Consider the following 20,207-nt stretch of genomic DNA (forward strand, 5'->3'; position numbering starts at 1 on the left):
AAGTCACTTCACTTCTCTGTGCCTCAGTTACATCATCTGTAAAATGGGGATTAAGTCCCCAATGTGGGACAGAGACTGTGTCCAATCCGATTTGCTTGTGTTCTCCCTTCCCCCAGAGCTTAGTACAGTGCCTGGCACATAGTAAGTGCTTAACAAATACCACAGTTATCGTTATATTGCTCTCTCCCAAGCACTTAGTACAGTGCTTTGCACATGGTAAGTGCTCAATAAATACTATTGAGTGACTGAATCAATAATATCTAAGAGCGGTCCTCTGGCACCCAGTACCACTGATTTTCCATCAGCTTGCTATCCTTGTCCCCAGGTGTCTGGTGCTATGCCAACCAGACCCCTGCTGTCAGAGGCCATTGTGAAATTGGGCACAGACATGAGTGATCACCCTGACAGAGAGTTCCATATATTCCCTATCGTTCATTTTTTTCTAAGCTAACTGGGGAAAATAATAATAATAATGATAATAATCATGGTATTTGTTATCAATAATGATGAAGGTAATTATTAATAATAACGATGGCATTTGTTAAGCGCTTACTATGTGCCAAGCACTATTCTAAACGTTGGGTGGGGGGGGGATACAAGGTGATCAGGTTGTCCCACGTGGGGCTCACAGTCTTAATCCCCATTTTATAGATGAGATAACTGAGGCCCAGAGAAGTGAAGTGACTTGCCCAAAGTCACACAGCTGACAAGTGGCAGAGTTGGGATTAGAACCCATGACCTCTGACTCCCAAGCCTGGGCTCTTTCCACTGAGCCAACTGCTTCCTCAGTGCTTATTAAGTGCTTAGTATGTGCCAAGCACTGTTCTAAGCACTGGGGTAGATACAAGGTAATCAGGTTGTCCCCCGTGGGGCTCACAGTCTTGATTCCCATTTTACAGATGAGGTAACTGAGGCACAGAGGAGTGAAGTCACTTTCCCAGGGTCACACAGCAGACCAATGGCAGATCCGGTATTAGAACCCATAACCTTCCGACTCCCAGGCCCATGCTCTGTACAGTGCTTTGTACAGTGTCTGGCACATAGTAAGCACTTAATAAATGCCATAATTATTATTATCCACTATGCCGTGTTGCTCCTCTAAAAATGATCTCATTCCTTGTTGGGGAATTGAACCCTAGTCTCCGGCATGACAGGCAGGGAAACTCACCACTATGCTAATGTGGAGCACTAACAAGGAAACTTCTAGGCTCCCTCTCCCTTTTGCATCATCTATACCCTTCGACAATATTAATAATGATAGTATTTGTTAAGCGCTTACTGTGTATCAAGCGCTGTACTAAGCACTGGGGTGATTACAAGAAAAATGGGATGGACATAGTCCCTTTCCCCTGAGGGATTCAGTCTCAATATCCATTTTACAGACGAGGGAACTGAAGCACAGAGAAGTGAAGTGGTGACTGGGCCAAGGTCACACAGTGGACAAGTGGCGGAGCTGGGATTAGAACCCATGACCTGCTGCTTTCCAGACCCAGGCTCTGTCCACTCTGCCATGCTGCTTCTCGGATCTGTGATCCGTGGGCATCTGATATTCGCCCCACCCTCAGCCCTACAGCACTTGTGTACATATCTATAAAAGTATGTATCATAAATTGTTTATATATATAAATGTCTGTCTTCCGTTCGAGACTGGTAAGCTTGTGGGCAGAGAATGTATCTACCAATTCTGTTGTATTGAATTCAGCCAAGCGCTTAGTACAGTGTTGTGCACACAGTAAGCACTCAAGAAATATCATTGATTGATTGGCTCTAGCCAAATACTTCGTGCCAGTTCTCAGTCTCAGAACCGAGGCTCATCCAACTCTTTCAACAGGAGACTCCATCACTCTATGGATGGAAACAGAAAGATACAGAAAGTGCTCCTTCATTGCATACTTTTACATTAATACTTGAAATCAGCTTCCTGATTTCTCGTATTGTTTCTCCCATGCTCTGCACACAGTAACTGCTCAGTAAATGCCATTGACTGACATCTGTCTTTGATAGCAAATATATGGTCTGAAATCAAATTGCAAAATCGCAAAGTGGCTCATTAAAGGCCATGTTTCTACCAACAGCCTAACCGGTATGGCTTTTCTAACTGGGCCCTCTGAAAGTGTCTGGGACCTTCAGAGCATCATGGTGTCGTGGCCTACGGCAGAAGAGCATTCCACCCATTCTATGGTGATCAGTACCTGTCCTAGATTAACATAAGGCTAGGCTGCAAAAATGGCACTTTTCCTCTCTGTCATGCCTCCCTCACCACTCCCTCCTTACTCCTTCCACGGCCTGATACATCAATCAATCAATAGTATTGATTGAGTGCTTACTCTGGCAGAGCAGCAGACCTGAGAATGAAGGGCTAGGGAAGCAGCCAAACTTTTTGCCACCAATCTCTTCTTCTATTTAGGCTTGGGGCTGTCTTGGACTTGGGGCAGGGGAAGTTGGGGGAGAGAAGGGGTTGAAAGATGAGAGATCCCGGGGCAGCTCAAATGGGCCCCCAGGTAAGCTGGGGAGGAAAAACCTGGAGTTTGTAGTTAGAGAATGGGCAGGGAACAAGAGAGAGAGAGAGGAGGAGACACTGTAGACAACACCTCCACCCCCCCGTCTCACAAGTCCATAACTTCAGCATTATCCTCAACTCATCTCTCTCAACCCACATATTCAATCTGTCACCAAATCCCATCAGTTCTACCATCACAAAATTTCTAGAATCCACCCCTTCCTCTCCATCCATACTGCTACCACACTGATCCAAGTGCTTATCATATTCCACCTCCTCGCTGACCTCTCCGCCTCCTTTCTCAACCCTCTCCAGTTCATACTTCACTGTGTTGCCCGAATCACTTTTATACAAAAATATTCAGCCCACATCATCCCTTTCCTCAAAAACCTCCAACGGTTGTCCATCATCTTCACATCAATCAGAAACTCTTCACCATCCACTTTTAAGGCACTCAATCATCTCTCTCCCTCTGACCTTACCTCGCTGATCTACTACAACCGAGCCTGCACACTTCATTCCTCACTTAAGCTCATGGTGTCAGTCCCTCTTTTTAGGGGGAAGGAAGCGTGAGCTATCTGAGTTTCTCATAATAACAATAACAGTGATAAGAGGGGTACTTGTTAAGTGCTTAGTATCACTGTTCTAAGCGCTGGGGTAGACACAAGTTAATCGGGTTGGATATAGTCCCTGTCCCACATGGGGCTCATAGTTGAAGTAGGAAGGAGCAGGATTTAATCCCCATTTTACAGATGAGATAACCAAGGCACAAAGAAGTTACGTGACCTGCCCAAGGTCACACATCAGACACGGGGTAGAGCCGGGGTTAGACTCCAGGACCTCTGACTCCCAGGCCTGTGTCCTTTTCACTAGGCATGCTGCTTCATGGCCACATAAAATTGTAGTCTCAGTGTCTCACTACTGTTTTTTTTTCCTTTTTCACTCTTTCCATGGCTTCCTTTAACCCTCATGACCCACCTTGCCCTGCCCTGCCTTCTCACCACTTAACCAACCTAGGCTCCTTTAGATCGTGAGCATCTTGAATCAGTGCTTTGTGACTAATAAGCACTCCATAAACGCTTGTGCTGTGATAATAACGGTGATGACATACCACTATTATCAGAAGAACAGTGGCAGCAGTTTTTATTGACTGCACTGAGCACTGTACCCTACACTAAACGAGACACTAAAAACAGACAAACAAAAAAGGGAATTTATAGTAGATGTTGAAGACACTGTCCCTGGTCTCAAGGAGCTGACGAACAAATGTGGGACATGAGCAGACACGTATTGCAAATATACAAGAGTACAATCATAGGTGTAAATGATAAACACAAAAGTTATAATTAAATTAATTCATTCATTCAATTGTATTTCTTGAGCGCTTACTGTGTGCAGAGTACTTAGTGCTTGGAAAGTACAATTCAGCAACAGATACAATCCCTACCCAACAACGGGCTCACAGTCTAGAAGGGGGTAGACAGACATCAAAACAAGTAAACCGGCATCAATAGCATCAATGTACACATGAGCGTTAAGACGGCATATCCTAGTGGGAAGAATCTGGGACTTGGGGTCAAGAGACTCAAGTTTTAGTCCTAGCTCCATTGCTCTTCTAACTTGTGACCTTGGCCAAGTCACATAACCTCTCAATGCCTCAGTTTCCTCATCTATAAAATGGGGATAAGATACCTGCTCTTCCTACCTCTTAGACTGTGAGTCCCCTGTGGTCCAAGGACTGTATCATGTCAGATTATTTTACATCTGCCCCAGTGTTTAGCATATGATAAGGGCTTAAAAATAGGATAACAATAAGAGTGGCCGATAGGGTGATATGAGCAAGAAGGTGAGGTGGGGGGGCGCTGAGTCAGCGAATGGCTTTTGAAGATGGGGAGAGATGTGGTTTGGTGGATTTCCTCTTGGGCAGAAAAAATGTCTACCGACTCAAGCGCTTAGTACAGTGCTCTGTGCTCTGTAAACACTCAATAAATACTATTGACTGAGTGATTGAGAAGTGTAGGGAGCTCCATGCATCGGAAAGCTATGAACGATGGGCTCAGATATGGGAGAGTCGAAAGCTAATCCCACCTCTAAATGTGGCCCAGAAACTCTGACATCATCCGTGTCTGCCTGTCTGAAAGACTGCTACAGCTTGCTCTTCTCCAGTCCTGTTTCCCCACCGGGCTACTGCTCCGGTAGGCCTTAGGACAAATGGGGTTTAGGGAGGAGCACCCCAGTTAATGTTAGCCAATCAGAAAGATGCCAATTCCACAGGATCTGTGAGGAGTGTTGCCCCATGTGTCTGTTTATTGTTGTATAGTCCTCTCCGAAGCGCTTAGTACAGTGCTCTGCACACAGTTAGTGCTCAATAAATATGACAGACTGTCTGACCTGAACCATGGTTCTCATCTCCACAGATTTTGGGACTCCTTCTCTCACTCATCTCCAGTCTCCACATAAATCTAAAAGCTTCCAAATGGAGTTCCCAAGCAGGGTAGAAACTCCCCCATATTGGCCTTTTAGGTCAGTAAGCTAAAAACCCTGCTTGCCACTCCTAAACCCCATTTCTCTCATTCTCACACTCAAAATGTCAACTTGGTGCCTATGTTCTCTGGGTCCGTTGGGAGGTATGACTGAGGGATCAAGCCCCCCAATCCAAGTTCCTGTCGGCACGAGTTTATCCCAACATTTCAACCTTATTGTATGGTTGCAACAAGAAAATCCAATATCCAATACCCTCCCTGCATCATTAACTGGGTAACAATTCAGATATCATTATGCCAGAAATCCAAGAAAGAAGCAGCATGGCCCACTGGATTAGACCACGGGCCTGGGAGACAGAAGGACGTAGGTGCTAATCCAGCTCCACCACTTGTTTGCTGTGTGACCTTGGGCCAGTCACCTAGTTTCTCAGTGGCTCAGTTCCCTCAGCTGTAAAACAGGGATTAAGACTGTCAGCCTCATGTAGGACAGGGACTATAATAACAATGTTGGTATTTGTTAAGCGCTTACTATGTGCCAAGCACTGTTCTAAGCACTGGGAGAGATACAGGGTAATCAGGTTGTCCCACGTGAGGCTCACAGTCTTAATCCCCATTTTACAGATGAGGGAACTGAGGCACAGAGAAGTTAAGTGACTTGCCCACAGACACACAGTTGACAAGTGGCAGAGCTGGGATTCGAACCCATGATCTCTGACTCCCAAGCCCGTGCTCTTTCCACTGAGCCACGCTGCTTCCTCCAACCCAATTATCTTGTATCTACTTCAGAGTTTAGTACAGTCCCTGGCACACAGTAAGCGCTCACAAATACCACTATTGTTATTATTATATCATTATTATTAGTAATAAGAAGAAACATTTGCAGTGCACCGTTGTTTTGCTTTACTCAGCTACAGTCGGAATTCTGGCTGCAGATAATTGTGATTGCATAGAATGTAAGCTTGTTATAGGCAGGGAATGTGTCTACTAATTGTGATGTATTGGACTCTCCCAAGCACTTAGTACAGTGCTCTGCACATAGTAAGTGCTCAGTAAATACCACTGATTGATTGATTGATAAATGCTGGGAAGTTGAGACAACTAGAGCTCAGCTCATTGGAACTGTCCACCTGAATGCACTGAGTGGAGGCGGAGCAAAGAACAACTATTCCTAGACAGATTGGAAAACTAAAAGTGCTCCTTTTTCTTAGAAAGTAAGTTCCTTCAACAACTCTTTCGAAGACATAATTCTATGTAACAAAGTATCCATCCCCACAGAGAGTCCCTTGTCTAAAAGATTTCAGACCCAGCTTGTACTGAGACAGTGACTACTTGAGACAAAGAGGAGGTAGAACTTACCTAGAAGAAAAATCAGTTGTCGGTCAGCACCTTTGTCAATGAAACCTGATTCTTGGCTGATCGAAGTTGATAGCCAAAATGAATAACTGGAGAGTGGTTTAACCGAAAAGATTTTTGTAATCATGGTTATTAGCAAACAGTCCTATTATGATGACTCGGCATACCTAGAGGAGCCTGTGGCTTGTGTGGAATTGCATAATTTGACATGCAAATACAAGTGCATTTCTCTGATAATATTTGTGGCCACCTCTCAACCTTGGTACTAGACCAAAACTCTACCGTTGTTTGATCGCGACTTACACGGGTAGGCTTCCTTCTGTTTCATCTCCTATCTAGGCTTTTACAACTACGATCACGTGAGTGCCCTGAAGAAGGAAGGTCTTGTTGAGGTCTATCTAACGTACATATTATGAGCTACTCCTCAGGTTCACTGCAAACAGATTAACTTTTTTTTTTTAATTTATGGGTCATAATGCAACCCCTGTGCCAATCTTATGGTCGGCAACTACATTTTAATAGATGGTAAATCAAATCTTCCACATATCAGTATTTGATTAAGGTATTACATAGTTCCTGCCATGCAATTACTGAACAATAACAATTTGCTCACCTTGGTTTGCCAGATGATAAAGATCCATTAATAACCTTGGCTTTGGGGCTCATCCTTTACATCTCCATGGAAAACAAGAAAAATAACTCAGCAAGAGCTGTAACTCAGTTCTGTCTTCTGCTCAACAACTCTTCAATTTCTCCCTCATTGACTCACAGCAACTTGTTCCTGAGGCCCTTAGTCCTTCCACCTGCCTCCCTTCCTGACCCCTGATGACCTCAGGCCTGAACTTCCCAAGTCCTCTCCATCACCTCCTAAACCTTCTATACTGCTTCTTCCTCATTTTTCTCCTGCATCCCAGCTACTTCTCAAGAGGTACTTCTCACCTGCTCTCTCTAAATGGACCCCTTCTAACCTGCCCCTCTGAGCGCATTCCCTCTCACCTCCTAAAATCACTTGATCCTCTTCCTCCTCTCCCTCACTGCTACTTTCAACTTCTCACTCTACCTTGGCCTTCAAACATGTGTAGGTCTCCTGCATTCTAAAAAAATCCCTCTCTCTATCCCACAGCCCCCTCCAGGAATCATCCCATTTCCTTACTCCCATTCCTATTCAAGCTCCTAGAACAGGTTGTATAATGATAATAGTAATAATAATAACAATGTATTATTATGGTACTTGTTAAGCACTTACTATGTGTTAAGCATAGTTCAAGGCACTGGGGTAGATACAAGATCATCATATTAGACACAGTCCCTGTCCCACATGGGGCTCACGGTCAAAGTAGGCAAGAGGATGTAATCCCCATTTTACAGATGAGGAAACTGAGTCATGGAAAAGTTAAGCGGCTTGCCTAAGGTCACACAGCAGACCAGTGGTGGAGCCGGGATTTGAACCCAGGTCCTTTGACTCCCAGCTCTTTCCACGCTGCTTCCCAAAGGTTGTATATAACCACTTTATTCATCTCCCTTGACCACTTCTCTTTGTGACTCACTATAATTGGGCTTTCAAACCTTTCATTCCACTGAGACTGGCTCTCTAAGGTCACCAGTAACCTCTTTGTAGCCAAATCCAAAATACTATCCTCTGTCCTGACTTCCTGGACTTCCTCTCTGTTGCCTTTGGCACTGTGAATCACTTCATCCTCACACAATCATTCAGTCATATTTATTGTGTGCTTACTGGCTGCAGAGCCCTGTACTAAGCACTTGGGAGAGTACCATATAACGGACGCATTTCCTGCCCACAACGACCTTACAGTCTAGAGAGTTTCCTCCTTGAAACACTACCAGGTGTCTCTTTTGCTGACATAATATTAACCTGGTTCTCCTCCTACCACTTTGACTACTTTTCTTTGTTTCACTCACAGGCTCCTCCTCTACCTCTTTTTCTCCCACTGTGGGTATCCTGTAAGGCTCTATTCTGGGTCCCCAACTCTGCTTATTCATTCATTCATTCATTCATTCATTCATTTGTATTTATTAAGCACTTACTGTGTGCAGAGCACTGTACTAAGTGACTGGGAAAGTACAATACAACAATAAATAGTGGCAATCCCTGCCCATAACGAGCTCACAGTCTAGAGGGGGCGAGACAGACATCAATACAAATAAATGGATATCAGCACATGGCTTTGACCACTATATCTATGTGCGTGACTCCCAAATCTATCTCTCTAGTGCTGACCTCTCATCTGATCTGCAGTAATAATGATAATAATAATGATTGAGGCATATGTTAAGTGCTTACTATATACCAAGCACTGTATTAAGCATTGGGATAGATGCAGGATAATCAGGTCGGACACAATCCCTGTCCTTCATGGGCCTCACAGTCTAAGTAAGTAGTAGGGAGAACAGGTTTAGATTTCCCATTTTACAGATGAGGAAACCTACAGCAAAGTTAAGTGACTTGCCCAAGGTCATACAGCAGGCAAGTGGAGAAGCTAGAATTAGAACCCAGGTCCTCTGACTCCAAGACCCATGCTCTTTCCACTGTGCCGCTAGAAAAGTTACTTCTTGAAAATGTTTTTCCAGGAGAGAAACAACATGGCCTAGTGGAAAGAGCACAGGCCTGGGAGTCGGAGAACTCGCAACATATTTTGTGGATGAGCATGATAGCAATTTAGACGGCAAGGAAGGAGTGGATCCTAGAGATGTTGTGAAAGCAGAACTGACTGGATTTGGTGACAGCCTGAATATGCCGGTTGAATGAGAGGGATGAATCGAGGATAGTGCAAACGTTATGGGCTTGTGGCAGGGAGGATGGTGGTTTTGTGTGCAGTGATGGGAAAGTCTAGGGCAGGATAGGGTTTTGGTGGGGGAAGATGAGGAATTCTGTTTTGGATACGCTTAGTTTGAGCTGTTTGCGTGACATCCAGGTAGAGATGTCCTGAAGGCAGGAGGAAATGTGAAATTGCAGAGAAGGAGAATGGTCAGGGCTGGAGAGGTAAATAGGGGAATCATGCATCCATGTAGAGAAGCCATGGAAGCGAATGAGTTCTCCAAGGGAGGTATGTAGAAAGGTTGCTATTATTATCCCCATTTTAACGATGAGGAAACGGAAGAGCAGGGAGGTTAAGGGTGTTGCCTGCAGTCACACAGCAGGCCAGTGACAGCTTGGACTTGAACCCAGGTTTTTCATCTTCCAGACTGGCAGTCTTTCACTACCCAACTGCCTCCCCTAATTCACTTCACTGCAGCAGGTGGACACTCCATAAATACTAGCACTCCCATATATTCCATTACTGCATATTTTGGCATAGATTCTGACCCATGAATAACCCAATAATGAACTGGAATCACCCGCACCATGAATTATTCCTTGGAGACTGTAAGCTCCCCTGCAGGCTTATTGTTGGCAGGGATCGTGTATTCTAAACTCTACTGTACTTTCTCAAGCACATAGTAAAGTGCTCTGCCCACAGTAAGTGCTCAATAAATACCATTGGTTGATTGTAAGCTTACATCTTTGGGAGTCATGATAACTCTTATGAGTCTTTAGGGAACAATTTGGGTACTATTTATGGTACTATTTTGGCAGTGTCCCATATGGTATTATAGAGGCCTGTAAATCCTCCTAAAGTATCCATTTTAACCTAGGAAGTAGCTTAAAAACTGGGACATTAGCTCGATAAGTATTGCCTTTGTGTCAATTATTTGTTATGCTCACACTTTTGAATTGTGGTTCTCAAATCTCACAAATATTGCTTTATTCATCAACGCCTCTGAATTTCATTTTTACTGTCAATCACCGATATATTTGCCCTTTTTCTCCTTTAGGAAAAGATGAGCAGTGGATTCCAGGAGAATGGCTCTTGAGCCTGCTTTCGGGAGTCATTTTGCTAGTTCTCGCTCTCATATGTCGATTGTAAGTACACTAAAGCTATTTGGTGTGGGTCTTGGCCTTTTTTCTGGTACCCCACTCACCCCCAACCTCTAGAAATATATTTAGGGGCTGTGTACAACAGGCCAGCCAAGTAATTATAGCAGGTAATCTCACTGTCTTTCAGAAGCAATCTTATCAAGAAATTCTAGGATTCCGGTAGCATCTTTCTGGACTGCTGCCTAAACTGAAGAAAATCAATAGCGCTCTGGCTGCAAGATTCACTGAGTAATAATAATGTTGGTATTTGTTAAGCGCTTACTATGTGCCGAGCACTGTTCTAAGCGCTGGGGTAGACATAGGGGAATCAGGTTGTCCCACGTGGGGCTCACAGTCTTCATCCCCATTTTACAGATGAGGGAACTGAGGCACAGAGAAGTTAAGTGACTTGCCCACGGTCACACAGCCGACAAGTGGCAGAGCTGGGATTTGAACTCATGAGCCCTGACTCCAAAGCCCATGCTCTTTCCACTGAGCCACGCTGGTTCTCCCAGTAGTAAATACCAGGCATAGAATGAAACTGCTTTCAGCAATTTAAGACCTGTCCTTGAATCAGCTAATAGCCTGTTAATTTCTATAAAGGCTCTTAAATGATTGAGTCACCATCTCATTGTTTAGCTGATTTCCTTTCCACCCTCAATGGCCTTTGTTAAGCTACCAGAATGTGCCTTTTTTATAGGCCAGGGGGACTGATACAGCAGCTAGGCCACCCACTGGACTGGAAATCACAACACAAACAGTGCCATGATCTCCTTTTAGCTGATTGCTAGGCTTTTGAGCCATCCTGCTCCAGAATGGTTGTTTGCTTGAGTCAATCTTTGCTTCCTGGCACAGTATACATAGCCAAGTAGTATGACTATCATTTTAGATTGCTCCAGGTTTTCCAAAAATGTAAAGTTCATCAACAGCTAGCCAGTTATGAGTATCTTTCAGCCAGAGTTAGGATAGTCTCCTTCTCCACATCATCCCACACAGGTGATTTCTGTATTCACATTTCTGCACTTGGAGATGGTCGATCGTTCAAAGTGCTTTAGGGTTATCAGTTCATGGGTGGGAAGCAGCATGGCCTAGTGGATAAAGCACAGGTCTGGGAATCTGAGGACCTGGGTTCTCATCCTGGCACCACCACTTGCCTGCTACATGATCTTAGGCAAATCACTTCACTTCTCTGTGCCCCAGTTTCCTCAACTGCAAAATGGGGATTCAATACTTGTTCTCCCGCTCACTTGACTGTGAGCCTCATGTGGGATAGGGACTGTATCCGGCCTGAATAGCTTTTATCTATCCTAGCTTTTAGAATTCTGCTCGACACATAGTAAGCACTTAAGGAATGTCAATCAAGCATATCTAGAGAGTGCTTACTGTGTGAAGAGCACAACAGATATGTAGACATGTCCCTTGCACACAAGGAGCTTACAGTCTACAGAGGAAAAAAACATACCGACAGGATTTGGTAACAGACCTGAATATGTGGGTTGTAAGAGAGAGATGAGTCAAAAGATGAGTAATTCCAGGGTCTTCAAATACCTAAAACAAAACAATCTATACAATAATAATGATGGTGTTTGTTAAGTGCTTACTATGTGCAAAGCACTGTTCTAAGCAGTGGGGGGGATACAAGGTGACCAGATTGTTCCACGTGGGACTCATGGTCTTAATCCCCATCTTACAGATGAGGTCACTGAGGCACAGAGAAGTTAAGTGACTTGCCCAAAGTCACACAGGTGACAAGTGACAGAGTCGGGATTAGAACCCATGACGTCTGCCTCCCAGGCCCATGCTCTTTCCACTGAGCCATGCTGCTTCTCTAATATGATATATATTCATTCAATAGTATTTATTGAGCGCTAAATATGTGCAGAGCACTGTACTAAGCGCTTGGGATGAACAAGTCGGCAACAGATAGAGACAGTCCCTGCCGTTTGACGGGCTTACAGTCTAATCGGGGGAGACGGACAGACAAGAACAATGGCGCTAAACAGCGTCAAGGGGAAGAACATCTCGTAAAAACACTGGCAACTAAATAGAATCAAGGCGATGTACAATTCATTAACAAAATAAATAGGGTAACGAAAATATATACAGTTGAGCGGACGAGTACAGTGCTGTGGGGATGGGAAGGGAGAGGTGGAGGAGCAGAGGGAAAAGGGGAAAATGAGGCTTTAGCTGCGGAGAGGTAAAGGGGGGATGGCAGAGGGAGTAGAGGGGGAAGAGGAGCTCAGTCTGGGAACGCCTCTTGGAGGAGGTGATTTTTAAGTAAGGTTTTGAAGAGGGAAAGAGAATCAGTTTGGCGGAGGTGAGGAGGGAGGGCGTTCCAGGACCGCGGGAGGACGTGACCCAGGGGTCGACGGCGGGATAGGCGAGACCGAGGGACGGCGAGGAGGTGGGCGGCAGAGGAGCGGAGCGTGCGGGGTGGGCGGTAGAAAGAGAGAAGGGAGGAGAGGTAGGAAGGGGCAAGGTGATGGAGAGCCTTGAAGCCTAGAGTGAGGAGTTTTTGTTTGGAGCGGAGGTCGATAGGCAACCACTGGAGTTGTTTAAGAAGGGGAGTGACATGCCCAGATCGTTTCTGCAGGAAGATGAGCCGGGCAGCGGAGTGAAGAATAGACCGGAGCGGGGCGAGAGAGGAGGAAGGGAGGTCAGAGAGAAGGCTGACACAGTAGTCTAGCCGGGATATAACGAGAGCCCGTAATAGTAAGGTAGCCGTTTGGGTGGAGAGGAAAGGGCGGATCTTGGCGATATTGTAGAGGTGAAACCGGCAGGTCTCGGTAACGGATAGGATGTGTGGGGTGAACGAGAGGGACGAGTCAAGGATGACACCGAGATTGCGGGCCTGCGGGACGGGAAGGATGGTCGTGCCATCCACGGTGATGGAGAAGTCTGGGAGCGGACCGGGCTTGGGAGGGAAGATGAGGAGCTCAGTCTTGCTCATGTTGAGTTTTAGGTGGCGGGCCGACATCCAGGTGGAGACGTCCCGGAGGCAGGAGGAGATGCGAGCCTGAAGGGAGGGGGAGAGGACAGGGGCGGAGATGTAGATCTGCGTGTCATCTGCGTAGAGATGGTAGTCAAAGCCGTGAGAGCGGATGAGTTCACCGAGGGAGTGAGTGTAAATGGAGAACAGAAGAGGGCCAAGAACTGACCCTTGAGGAACTCCAACAGTTAAAGGATGGGAGGGGGAGGAGGCTCCAGCGTAGGAGACCGAGAATGATCGGCCAGAGAGGTAAGAGGAGAACCAGGAGAGGACAGAGTCCGTGAAGCCAAGGTGAGATAAGGTATGGAGGAGGAGGGGATGGTCGACAGTGTCAAAGGCAGCAGAGAGGTCAAGGAGGATCAGAATGGAGTAGGAGCCATTGGATTTGGCAAGAAGGAGGTCATGGGTGACCTTAGAGAGAGCAGTCTCGGTAGAGTGGAGGGGACGGAAGCCAGATTGGAGGGGGTCTAGGAGAGAATGGGAGTTAAGGAATTCTAGGCATCGATTGTAGACGACTCGTTCTAAGATTTTGGAAAGGAAGGGTAGTAGGGAGATAGGACGATAACTGGAGGGGGAAGTGGGGTCAAGAGCGGGTTTCTTTAGGATGGGGGAGACGTGGGCATGTTTGAAGGCAGAGGGGAAGGAGCCCTTGGAGATTGAGTGGTTAAAAATAGAAGTTAAGGAAGGGAGGAGGGCAGGGGCGATGGTTTTAAGAAGGTGAGAGGGAATGGGGTCCGAGGCGCAGGTGGAGGGGGTGGCACTTGCGAGGAGGGAGGAGATCTCCTCTGAGGATACTGCAGGGAAGGATGGGAAAGTAGGGGAGGGGGTTGTTGGGGGGGAGGGGAGAGGCGGAGGGGTGACTTTGGGGAGCTCAGACCTGATCGTGTTGATTTTCGTGAGGAAATAGGTGGCCAGATCATTGGGGGTGAGAGATGGGGGAGGGGGAGGAACAGGGGGCCTAAGGAGAGAGTTAAAGGTCCGGAACAATCGGCGGGGGTGACGGGCATGGGTGTCGATGAGGGAGGAGAAGAAGCTTTGCCTGGCGGAGGAGAGGGCAGAGTTAAGGCAGGAAAGGATAAATTTGAAGTGTGTGAGGTCGGCTTGGTGCTTGGACTTTGGCCAGCAGCGCTCAGCAGCTCGAGCATAGGAGCGTAGGAGGCGGACGGAGGAGGTGATCCAGGGCTGCGGGTTAGTGGAGCGATAGCGGCGGAGGGAAAGGGGGGCGAGAGAGTCGAGATGAGTAGAGAGGGTGGAGTTGAGAGCGGAGACCCGCTCGTCGAGAGTGGGAAGAGAGGACAGGGCGGCAAGGTGAGGAGAGATGCTATTGGAAAGACGGATGGGATCGAGAGAGCGGAGGTCTCTGTGGGGCAGTAGCGAAGATTTGCAGGGGGAGGGAGTGTGAGAGATGAGGCAGGTGAGAAGGTTATGGTCAGAGAGAGGGATTTCAGAGTTGGTGAGGGAGGAGATAGTGCAGCGGTAGGAGATGACGAGATCGAGGGTGTGACCGAGTCGGTGAGTGGGCGCGGTATGGTGGAGGAGGAGGTCGGCAGAGTCGAGGAGGGATAGCAGGCGGGCGGCAGAGGAGTCGTCGGGTACATCCGTATGGATGTTGAAGTCTCCAAGGATCAGAGTGGGCAGAGAGAAGGAGAGGAGGAAGGTGAGAAAGGGGTCAAGGTGGTTGAAGAAGTCGGAGGTGGGACCGGGAGGGCGGTAGATGACGGCGACAAGTAACTGGAGTGGGTGGTAGAGGCGAATGATATGGGCTTCGAAGGAGGGGAAGGAGAGGGAGGGGGGAGGAGGGATAGTGCGGAAGCGGCATCGGGGCGAGAGGAGGAAGCCGACGCCTCCTCCCTTACCGGTGAGTCTGGGGGAGTGGGAGAAGGAGAGGCCTCCGCTGGAGAGAGCGGCGGCGGAGACCGTGTCTTCGGGAGAGAGCCACGTTTCTGAAAGGGCGAGGAGGAGGAGGAGAGAGCGGGAGAGGAAAAGGTCATGGATGAAAGGTAGCTTGCCTGTAATAGAGCGGGGATTCCAGAGGCCACACTTGAAAGTAGCTGTGGGTGCAAGGGGAGGAGGGGGGGAAGGGTGGGGGGAGGGGAGGGTTTGGATGGGAAGGAGGTGGCGGGGCCCTGGACGAGGAGAGGGGGATGAGGGGTGGCGGTGGGACAAGAGGACTGGGATGGGGCATGGGTGGGGAAGAGAGAAGGGGGGAGGGGGTGAAGAGGGGGTTTGGTGGGGGGAAGAGTAGGGGGAGGGGGAAGAGGGGTAGCGCTGGTAAAGTGGGGTTCTAGGGCGGGAGAGAGGAGGGGGGGAGGAGACAGAGGAGAGAGCGGGAAAGAGCTGAGCGAGAGAGGGGAAGGGGAAGGGGAAGGGGAGGATAGGAAGGGGCGGGAGGGGGGAGGGGGGGAGGAGGGACATGGCGAGGCCAGAGAGGTGGGTGGCAGCACTGACAACAATAAACAGTAATAAACGAAATCGGTAATATAGCAACATGATACAATATGATACAATACAGTGGTGCTAATATAGCAACATGATACAGTATGATACAATATAGTCGTGTTAATAAAAGGGGTGATGACCAGGGTCGGGGGTAGACTCGATTAAGGGGCGACCTGATCAAATTCAAAATCTGACGACAATAAACAATAAAAAGCGAGATCGCAAATATAGCAAAATGCTACAGTAAGGCACACTACAATAGTGTTAATAAGCAGGCGATGACCAGGGTCGGGGGACGAGCCGACCCTACCCGATCAGACTCCAAGTCAAGCGGCCAGCGGCCGAGAGAGTCCCAGAGCTCATGACCAAATAACCCTGTGGCGGCGGGGGGGCCCTGAGGTTGTCCGGGGTGGGTGGCGGCCGTAGGCGGCGGCTAAGGCAAGGTAACATGGTGAGAACAAGGACGTCGTCGCCTGGGGTGGGGGCGGGAGAGATGAATCACCTCAAGAGGGAAGAGGGAGTGAGGCCTTCCCAAAATGGCCGCCTCAGGCAGAGTGGGGGCTTCCCAAAATGGCCGCCTCGGGCGGAGTGGGGGAGCGGTTGGGGAGCACAATGTCCCCGGGCCCGAGCAGGGGGACACAATGTCCCCCGAGGACACAATGTCCTTGGGGCCGAGAAGGGGAGCACAATGTCCCCAGGATCGAGAAGGGGAGCGCAATGTTCCCGGGCCTGAGCGGCGGGGGGTGGGTGGACTGGAAGCTGGTGGCTGGGGGTCTGTGGGGGCGAAGATCCGTAGTGTCGGAGTTCCCGAGCGGGGGTGCGGAGATCCAGGTTGTGAAAGGCTGAGGCGGGCGCGGGTCCGGACGGTCCGAGGCTCAGCTCCCCGGTGGAGGCGGAGGAAGCGCAGATGAGTCAGCGAGCGGTAGGCGAAGGGGGGCTTGTCGGGAATCGGGGCAGGGGCCGGGTGGGCCGAGGCTGCGCCTCAGGGGAGCAGAGATCCCGAGCCCACGAGGTAATGGCTCCAAGGGTCCGGGCGATGACAAGGCTCAGCTTCCCGGGAGAGGGGGGGTGGTCTCGGCGTGGATGAGTAGGCGGTCGGCGGCCAAAAAGCCGCTAAAGTCGGCGGTCGGTGGCCAAAAGGCTGCTAAAGAGCTAGGCTGGAAACGGGGGCAGGCAGCCCAAGGAACCACCGCCTGGGAGGAGAGCTCCAGAGTCCATGTGGTGGTCGATTCGGCTGGGAAGAGGGGGCCCGGCGGTCTGAGACTTACCCCCAGGGGAGCAGAGATCCCGGGCCCACGTGGTAATGGCTCCAAGGCTCCGGGCGATGACAAGGCTCAGTTTCCCGGGAGAGGGGGGGTGGTCTCGGCGTGGATGAGTCGGTGGTCGGCGGCCAAAAGCCGCTAAAGTCGGCGGTCGGTGGCCAAAAGGCTGCTAAAGAGCTAGGCTGGAAACGGGGGGCAGGCAGCCCAAGGAACCACCGCCTGGGAGGAGAGCTCCCGAGTCCATGTGGTGGTCGATTCAGCCCCAGGGGAGCAGAGATCCCGGGCCCATGCGGTAATGGCTCCAAGGCTCCGGGCGATGACAAGGCTCAGCTTCCCGGGAGAGGGGGGGTGGTCTCGGCGTGGATGAGTCGGCGGTCGGCGGCCAAAAAGCCGCTAAAGTCGGCGGTCGGTGGCCAAAAGGCTGCTAAAGAGCTAGGCTGGAAACGGGGGCAATATGTCATCCCCACGGTAGTTCATTCATTCAATCATATTTATTGAGCACTTATTGTGTGCAGAGCACTGTACTAAGCACTTGGGAAGTACAATTCGGCAACAGATAGAGACAATCCCTACCCAACAACTTGCTCACAGTCTAGAAGGGCTCACTGTAGTTAGAGGAATAGTGTTAGTGCCATTTTCAGATGTGAATTCTGGACTGGAAAAACAGAGGAAATTTATCCATATTTGTTCTGTACTCCATTTACAGATGTCATTTATGGACCAAGTTGTTTCCACCAGTTCCAGCACCAAACAGTAATATGGAAGATCTCTTTTTAAACAACATCTATGAGGTAAAAATCATTCTCCTTCAGGGTTGTTTTTAGATAAAGCTTGACTTGAAATTCTTTTTGGTTGATGATCCTTTATGATCATTATGTCTTTCCTATCACGTTGTTGATATTGTTTTGGTTTCATCACCGACTCATGTTTATTGTGTCGCTGTTAAGAGAGTCATAAGGGGAAAATGGCATATGCATCATGTGGTGCATGTGGTGAAATGTGCTTTCTGAAGACCTGGATACTGATCTTGCGTGACCTGCTGGGAGCAGGAAAGAGCTGGACTAAGGGAGGCAGAGAGGCCTAGTGGAAAGAGCACGGGCCTGGGAGTCAGAGAACCTGGGCTTTGCCACATGTCTGCTGTGTGACCTTGGGCAAGTCACTTCACTTCTCTGTGCCTCAGTTACCTCCTCGGTAAAATGGTAAAATGTAGAACAGTGCCCGGCACATAATAAGCACTTAACAAATCCCATTATTATTATTATTAATTTTATTAAAATGGGGATTAAATCCTCCTCTCTCCACTTTAGAATATGAGCTCCATGTGAGACAGGGACTTTGTCTACCCTGATTACCTTGTATCTACCACAGTGCTTAGTAAAGTGCCTGGCACCTTAACCCACTATTTCTCTTTTGGTAGTAGAAGAAAATACTGTGGTTGCAACTAGACATTTGTGATGGAGATCAATACTGGTCCTGCAGGGAACTACCCTGGTGGGGTGGTCCAGGCTACCGGAAAGCAAACTCCGGTGGTCTGGACCAGTTTGAGTTATCTCCGGACCAAGGATCCTAGGGTGCATCAATCTTCTCACCAACCTCCCTGCCTCCTGTCTCTCCCGGCTCCAGAACTTACTTCACTCTGCTGCCTGGATCATTTTTCAAATCAACCAATCAATCAGTCAACCAATGCTAAGCATATGGGAGAGTACAATTCAACAAGGCTAATGGACACATTCCCGGCCCACAAGGAATTTACAGTCTACAGGAGAAAAAAGTTCAGTCCACATCTCCCCACTCCTCAAGAACCTCCACCTCTGCATGAAACAGAAACTCCTAACCAGTGGCTTTATAGCACTCAATCACCTTGTTCCCTCCTATCTTACCTCACTGCTCTCCTGCTACAATCCAGCCCGCACTCTTCGCTTGTCTAATGCCAACCTACTCGCTGTACCTTGATCTCATCTATCTCTCCGCTGACCTCTCGCCCACATCCTCCCTCTGGCCTGGAAAGCCCTCCCTCTTCCTATCTGACAGATCATCACTCTCCCCACCCTCACCTTCAAAGCCTTATTCAAGGCACATCTCCTCTAAGACGCCTTCCCTAAGCCCTCATTTCCTCTTCTCCCACTCCCTTCAGTGTTGCCCTTGCACTTGGATCTGAAATCAATCAATCAGTCACTGTACTAGGTCCTAATTCTGTTGCATTATGCTCTCCCAAGTGCTTAGTACAGTGCTCTTCACATACTAAGTGCTCAATAAGTACCATTGATTGATGGATTGTTTGATAAAGTGATCTCAAACCACAAGGAGGGACACAGTGATATCTGCATATCAGTTTGGCATTTTGACCTCCCTGATATATAACTCTCGACACCTAAGGAAGAGACTGACATGGTCATTTTATTGCCTTGATGCATGCAAGCCCTGTGGTAAAGATATGAAGGTAATGGAGACTAGAACTGGTGGAAAGAGGAGAAATAGAGAACACTGATCAATTGGGTAATTAAACAATAGTATTTATTGAATGTCTGCAATAGGCAGAACTCTTCAAGTATTTGGGACAGTATAACAGAGTTAGTAGACACAATCCCTTCCCCCAAGGAGTTTACAATCTAGCAGGGGAGGCAGACACTGAAGTACTTTACAGACAGGAGGAAAAAGAAGTGGATCTGTAATATGAGTGAGTGACAAAATAGAAAGGTATGGAAGATAGGTACATAAGTGCCACAGGTGATTGTGAGTATACAGGTGTGGTGGTTAGGGATGATATGTCTTGTGGAGGGGAGGAGCAGAAGATAAATTATTTGAGTAATAATAATAATAATGGTATTTAAGTGCTTACTCTGTGCCAAGCACTGTACTAAGCACTGGGGTGGATACAAGCAAATTGAGTTGGACACAGTCCCTGTCCATGTGGGGCTCACAGTCTCAATCCCCATTTTACTGATGAGGTAACAGAGGCATAGAGAAGTGAAGTGACTTGTCCACGATCACACAGCAGAGCCAGGAATAGAAGCCATGACGTCCTGACTCCCAGGCCCATGCTCTATCCACTACACCATGTCCTGGGGTTGGCAGCCCCTTTGGCTCAGAGATGGAGGCAGCCAGAGCCTTATCCAGCCACTGACATAGCACTGCTACTGATTTGGTCTCACACCTCCATACCCAGCTCCAATTTGTCAGAAAAGATTTTTGCCAACTAAGTCAGAATGCCAATTTGCCGACACTGGACTCTTCTGTAGTGCCTGCATGTGCTTTGCATTTCCTA

At 48.2% G+C, this 20,207-nt stretch overlaps 1 protein-coding gene across 2 annotated transcripts in view; it reads left to right on the top strand.

Annotated features, from left to right (window-relative positions):
* Positions 1–20,207, top strand: part of IL5RA (interleukin 5 receptor subunit alpha) — a 41,867-nt gene that overhangs the window by 16,755 nt on the left and 4,905 nt on the right. For both annotated transcript variants that reach the window (XM_039910429.1, XM_029049901.2), the window contains exons 8-9: positions 10,171–10,258; positions 17,649–17,733. In XM_039910429.1, the coding sequence (XP_039766363.1) occupies positions 10,171–10,258; positions 17,649–17,733 (173 nt within the window). The remainder of the gene's footprint in view (positions 1–10,170; positions 10,259–17,648; positions 17,734–20,207) is intronic.

Source organism: Ornithorhynchus anatinus, chromosome X1 (genome assembly GCF_004115215.2).
Source record: "Ornithorhynchus anatinus isolate Pmale09 chromosome X1, mOrnAna1.pri.v4, whole genome shotgun sequence".
Taxonomy (NCBI): domain Eukaryota; kingdom Metazoa; phylum Chordata; class Mammalia; order Monotremata; family Ornithorhynchidae; genus Ornithorhynchus; species Ornithorhynchus anatinus.